The following is a 6,858-nucleotide window of genomic DNA, read 5'->3' on the forward strand; positions in this document are numbered from 1 at the left end:
ATCCTTCACAGGGAGGGGTGGGGAGACAGGATATCCTAACAGTGCTCTAGTTCGCATCCATTTCTCTGTGGAGAAAGCAATAGAAAACCAATGTCACCAACACCTGTGAACACAGGATTAGGATGAGGGACTAGAGAGCCCCCAGGAGGCACAGGTGAGCCAGGTGTCCACCAAATCCCTGGTTAGGCTAAACAGTGCAAAGGAAGATTTTCCGAGTCTTCGGGTGCAGCCCGTCCAGTGAAGCAGCAGGATGAGGTTCAGAAGGGCACCCTCAATGTCAACTCTTGACTTAGCTACAAGTGTGTTGCTTCAGGTCCCCCTCGTTAGCAAAGGGAGCAGTCAGATGTGCTCTTCTGCTCTGAAAACCTTGGAGGAGCTTACATAACTGTCTCAACTGCGCAGCTATTAAGCTGCAGCCGGCTGTGTGACAGGGTCAAGCCCTCGTGAAGGAGGCACAATGCTGCTGCAGTCAGGGGCCGAGCTCTCTGCCAGGCTGATGCTTGGTGGGTGGGGTTCCTATGATGCTGAGAAGGGCAACAGCATCCTTACATGAGGGCCTTGAAGATGCTGCGAGGTCTAATTCCATCCTGCCGCCTCCGCCGCCGCCGCCTCCTCCCCCTCTCCCTTCTCCCCCCTCCTCCTCTTCCTCCTCCTCCTCTTCCTCCTCCTCCTCTTCCTCCTCCTCCTCCCCCTCTCCCTTCTCCCCCCTCCTGTCCCTCCTCCTCCTCTTCCTCCTCCTCCCCCTCTCCCTTCTCCCCCCTCCTCTTCCTCCTCCTCCCCTCATCCCCACCTCTCCACTCACCCTTACCTTTGCAACAGCTGCCAATTCTTCAAGGTGCCCAGCTGTGACTCTGAGGACTTCACTGCCTCTAATTTGAGTGGTTTTACTTTAATGTCTGTTTTTTGTCTGACTGAGGACCCTGGGTACAATGTGTCTGGTTTTTCAGTTAGTTCCCAGCACAACATGGTAAGTGCTTATAAATACTTGTTAAATGAGAGAATTAACAACTGGATGGATGAGTGCTGGTCTCACAAAGCAGGCACTCTATGGACCAGGGATCCTTGGGTATTTGAGTCTCATTTATTACTGACACTTGGCCCACCAAACGTTGAACCTGTTGAGAAAGGGGGGTAGCTGAGGAAAACAGTCATCAGAAAAAGTCTTCTGGGGTTGGGGATTTAGCTCAGTGGTAGAGCACTTGCCTAGCAAGCGCAAGGCCCTGGGTTCGGTCCCCAGCTCCGAAAAAAAAAGAATCGAGAAAAAGTCTTCTGATTGGCCAGAGAAGAACAGACTATGCTTTGGTGCACACAGAATAATCAGGATTTTATTCATCCTGATGTTTGTCTCAGTAGGTTTGTGTTTGCTCACAGATGAGCGCACATTAAAGGCTTTCCAGAGAAACCTGACTCCCAGGGCCCCAGCTTTCAGTAGGAAGGGAAAAGTTGTTGAGAAGTGTGCAGTTCCATTTCCTTAACCAGGCGTGTTCTTTCTTTTCCTTCTAAGACGAGGTCTCTGTAGCCCTGACCAGCCTTGAACTGACGACATCACGCGCCTCTCCTGGAGTGTTGGGATACAAAGTGTGCACCAGCACACCTAATTCCTTATTAAACACTTTATCTTTTATTATTGGACATTGTGGTGTTGGAGAAGTGGTGCGTACAATATGGCCACAGTGTGTGCAGAGGCCAGAGGACAGTTTTGTGGAATCAGTTCTCAATTACCGTTGTGTAGGTTCTGGGGATCAGACTCAGGTCATCAATTTGGTGGCAAGTGTCCTCAGTCACTTGTTAGCCTGGGAAAATGGCATTTTGCAAAAGGATGCTGGTTTGGGCTGCGTTGGTTATTCTGTAGTGTTGGAGATCAAATCCAAAGTCTTACTAGGTAGATCTCCAACCACTGGACCTCCCCAGGCCCAAATAATACAAATCACAATAAAAGTTCCTCTCCCCCCCCCACTCGACCCACCTCTGTGTCTGTCTCTGTGTTTGTTCCCCTTACTCCCCTCCTCTTTCTCTTTGTCAAGGTTTTATGTGGCCTGGGCTGGTCTTGAACTTCTGATCCGCTTGCCTCCACCTCCCAAGTGCTAGGATCACAAGCAAGTACCTGTTCTTACCGAATGGTGGGGATGGAACCCAGAACTTTCTACATGTTAAGCAGGCAAGCACTCTACACGCTGAAACCCTCCCCTGTAATAAAAAGTTTATAGTGTGCTTTTTTTTTTTTTTTGCATGAGGTAACAGACATTTTTGTGGAGCTGAGAATTCTTTGCACACACAAGCCCACCTTGGATGGTAATAGGCACAACTGTCCTTGAGGAACCAGCTTGTCCCAGTGTAGTCAGTTGAGTTTGCTAGTTTTAGCAGTGAAAGTACAGAGTCCCAGACAAATCAAGAAAGTTAAGGACCTTACTAGTCACAGGGACCATTCACAGCTTCATGACGCAGCAGAAATAAAGCGGTGCCCTTCTAGAACACTGGGCATCTAAAAGCAGCCAGAGACTTGTGACTCAAATCTCATACCTGAGGAGTCGATAACTAACTTTCCTTTGCCAACACATCAACATTTCTAGGTAGGCATGCAGTGCCTCTTCACACTAGATTTAAAACACCTTCATTAATAATAAAGAGATTAAGTAAATAATACTATGAGGGTTATTGTTATTGCTTTTATGATTTCAACACAGTAACCTAGGCTGGCTTTGAATTTAGGACAGTTCTCTTGCATTGCAAGTGAGAGCCACCATGATCTCCCCACCACCAAAGCTTGAGACAGCATCTCACCATGCAGGCAAGGTTGGCCTTAAATTCTCAGTTCTTTCAGCTTCCCATGTGTTGAAATTATAAGCATGAAGCATTACCTTCAGTTGAAAGCATTTCTATATAAATAAAATCTCAAATGAGATGAACTTGTTTGTAAAAAACTGCCCTGATTTTTAATTCTCAACTGAAGTTCTCAGATCACCAAGATAATCAAACCTTTGACAAATCTGATAGCAACAGAACCATAAAGGGTGAGGAAGAGAAAAGAACCTACTGACATTCCTTTATTATAGAGATTTCTAGGCAGATCCTAGCTCTAGACGACCTGGTTCACTGGTCTTGGTGTGAGGTGGAAGGAACCATCAAATTCCTCTACTGGAGTACAGGCTGGTGGGGCTGTGGCTTCAGCCGTCCAAGGAGATGATCCCTCTTCATTTTCCAGGCAAGCAGAGAAGATGAGGAGAAGTCCACCCAGAGCTAGGAAAAGCCCAGCAGCCCAGCCCAGGAACAAGGCGTCTCCAAACTCCCATCGGGGCACAATTTCAGGGATGCTGTCATCCCAGAAGTCTTGGAATGTGGCATAGGCCACCCAGGAGACTGGAAAGAGGGTGGTGGCTGAAGCTGATGCTTCCAAAGTCCCTCCCAGGAGGCACAGCCGAGTCTTGAAAATTCCTCTGGGCCTGTGAAACCGGAAGCATTCCAACCCACAGCCCGACAGCAGAAGTCCCAACAGTCCCAGCCCATGGGAAGCCACCATGAGAATTCGAGCTACCTGTAGCTCTTGGGGCAGAGACAAAAAGGACTCGAAGGATTTACATACAGTGCCAGCTTCCTCCTGATTCACACAAGCCTCCCAGAGTCCCGAGACCCAGGTTTCCATTTCATTCAGATCCAGATTGAGAGTCTTCCACTGGGGAAGAACGGTGGTGACACAGGAGCATACCCAGCCAAGGACAGAGAGGAGCAGACCTCCAAGCTGGACTCTCCCACGGAAGCTACAGGCCATGGTTGTGCCCTCTGCAGTAGAGGATAATGAACTCACGGACTGGTCAGCAGGGGTGACTTTCCGGGAAGTTAAGAGTAGATGGACGTTGCAGAGAACTCGTGTTAATTTTCAATGCCCAGCTGAGACAGGTGTTCAGAATCGGGTAGTATTTGGCCTAGGGGTGTGGCCGAGATCAGGTGTGGGGATGGATTCTGAAGGAGGGTCCCATGAAAGAGTCCAATAGCCAGAGAGTAATTTATCACTGTGCTTAATAAATACATTCATAAAGTCAAAAAAATCACTTCTCGACTCTGAGGTTACAAAATCGGTGTTCTGGAAATACACCTTGACATGATCTTTCCCAAGGACATTTCCATACTTTTAAATATATGAGGCAAGTAAACAGGCTCAGTGGGTAAAGATGCTTGCAGCCAAGTGAGACAACCTGAGTTCAAGGCCAAGGTCTCACATTTTAGAAGGAGAGAACCGATTTGTATGCGTGTGCACACATGTCTGAATAAATGTGACTGAGAATTAAAAATATGTATAGACTTGGATGGAGACTTTATCTAAAGGATGTTTATCTATTTTCTAGGTAACTATATAGGAAGATTTATTTTAAACATCCACTGAAGCTTGTTAATAATTATACATTTTGGGTAATATTAGACAGTCATTTAAAAGTGATATTGAGGGCTGGAGAGATGGCTCAGCAGTTAAGAGCACTGGCCGCTCTTCCAGAGGTCCTGGGTTCAATTCCCAGCATCCACATGGTGGCTCACAACCATCTGTAATGAGATCCAATGCCCTCTTGTGTCTGAGGACAGCTACAGTGTACTCATATACATTAGATAGATAGATAGATAGATAGATAGATAGATAGATAGATAGATAGACAGACAAACAGATAGATAAAAGCTCTCTCTTACGGTTGGAGGGTTGGCCCAGAGGTTAAGTGTACCAACTGGCTGCTCTTCCAGAGAACCAATGTTTGAGTCTCACTGAAATGGCAGTTCATACATTCAAGGAAAATACCCATACTATTGGGTTTAGGGTGGAGGCCAAGAAAACTCATTTTAGATATGAAACCTTAAAAAATGAGAGCCTCAAGGGGTTGGGGATTTAGCTCAGTGTTATAGCGCCTGCCTAGCAAGTGCAAGGTCCTGGGTTTGGTCCCCAGCTCCAGGAAAAAAAAAAAAAAAAAGACAAGAAAAAAAAAAAGAGTCTTCCCCACTCTGTGTTTTCCATGGGTCATTATTTTGAAAATAATCGCTGTGTTGTTGTGTGATCATTAATTCACATGCTGGGGTCTCCAAACCTAGCACAGAGCTTGCCGCGTAGTATTCCTCAATGAAAACACAAGGCAGGTGTTCAGAAATTTCATCTGTGGGTTATTTTTTTGTCATTGGGCATTTATTGTTAGTAACATTTAGTATTCAAGTAAGGCTGAGAGGGCTTAGTCAGAGCTGCTTTACAAGGACAGTCTGGCCACCTTAGAGCACTTGCTTTCTCAGTCCAAGGCTTATTCTCTTTCCCCACAGAACAAGAACCACCTGCCCTTTCCTCTATTGGGATAAGCTGAATTGTTTTACAGACACGATGTTGCAATGGACCTAGAGAGTCAGGATCTAATTAAGATCCAGTTTCACAGGACACCTTTTTTTCTTTTTTTCGGAGCTGGGGCCCGAATCCAGGGCCTTGCACTTGCTAGGCAAGTGCTCTACCATTGAGCTAAATCCCCAACCCCACAGGACACCTTTTAAAGAATGAAGATGCTTTAATCAAAGAGGTACATGTTTATTGCAGAACAACAGAAAGCAGAGAAAAGGACATGAAGAAGCAGCCTAAGCCATTAAAGTCCACCCAGAGACACCACCATCACCATACACACACACACACACACACTACACACCACACACACAGACACACACACTACATACCACACAAACACACACACAGACACACACACCACACACATACATACACACACACTACACACCACACAAACACACACACAGACACACACACACTACACACCACACACACACACACACACACACACACACACACACACACTTCAGTCTTTGAGACAAGGTCTTTGTAGGCCTGCAGGCTTGGAACTCACTAGTAGGCCAGGCTTACTTCAGACTCATACTCACCTACCTTTGCCTCCTCAGTGCTGAATGCTTGGATTAAAGGCGTGTGCAACCACGAACGGCCTGTACCTCTATTTTATTTTTTTAGAAATAAGAATCATACTATACAGTGTGCCTATCTCCTAGTATGCAGTACCTATCAATAATGAAACGATTTTATTATTTTTAGTATTTCTTTTATGTTTATGTGTCTTGGTGTATATATGTGTACTATATATGTACAGGAACTCGCAGAGGTCAAAAGAAGACATTGGATTCCCTAGATTGAATTACAGGTGTTTGGGAGCTGTTTCATGTAGGACCGGAACCTGGGTCCTCCACAAGGACCCAGGAACTCCTTAACTCCTAAGCCATCTCTCAGTTAAAGAATGTTCAAGGTCACAAAAGGTCAAGCTCTCAGTGCAAGAATTTTCCTTTCAATCATCAATATACTAGGACAAAGGGTAAATTAGCAAGGGAAAGGATGACATTTGTATAAACTTCAACTTGTTTGTTGGTCTTATTGCTTGCTCCTAGAAGGTAACATGAGACAGATAACACCTGTTCTAAATCCCTGCTGATTTAATCACCTGTATCGGCACCCCATCTGTTATTTTTAAACTTTATGATATTGCTGTGCTAATGGCATTCATTCCATTTGGCTTTTGTAAACCGCTTGCTTGTTCTGCCAGCCAAGTAACAAAAACGTGTATAAAGAGGACAAGATGCTCTTACAGCACACACCCTCTCCCACAAAGAGTGTCGCCTTGGTAATAACGCTTTCTGGAATCAGCTGTCTTCCGGTCAAATCCCTGTATGCAGGAGGCTGAGGCTCCTAGGAGGACAGCTATGAATTTGATGCCTTCCTGGGCTATAGAGACCATGTCTCAAAACAAAGCAAAAAGAAATCGCTGAAAACTTTAAAAACTAAACAACAATAAAAAGCTTTTGGTGAAATTTATTTGTAATCTCTGATAG

At 45.5% G+C, this 6,858-nt stretch overlaps 1 protein-coding gene across 1 annotated transcript; it reads right to left on the reverse strand.

Annotated features, from left to right (window-relative positions):
* Positions 1–3,031: 3,031 nt before the first annotated feature.
* Cldn25 (claudin 25) lies at positions 3,032–3,766 on the reverse strand. The gene has a single exon (NM_001398571.1). The coding sequence runs from the start codon at positions 3,764–3,766 to the stop codon at positions 3,077–3,079; it is 690 nt and encodes a 229-aa protein (NP_001385500.1). The 3' UTR covers positions 3,032–3,076.
* Between the last annotated feature and the right edge of the window lie 3,092 nt (positions 3,767–6,858).

This window comes from Rattus norvegicus, chromosome 8, assembly GCF_036323735.1.
Source record: "Rattus norvegicus strain BN/NHsdMcwi chromosome 8, GRCr8, whole genome shotgun sequence".
NCBI lineage: Eukaryota > Metazoa > Chordata > Mammalia > Rodentia > Muridae > Rattus > Rattus norvegicus.

Coding starts and splice junctions, on each gene's coding strand:
- Cldn25 (NM_001398571.1), bottom strand. CDS start 3,766: ATGGCCTGTAGCTTCCGTGGGAGAGTCCAGCTTGGAGGTCTGCTCCTC.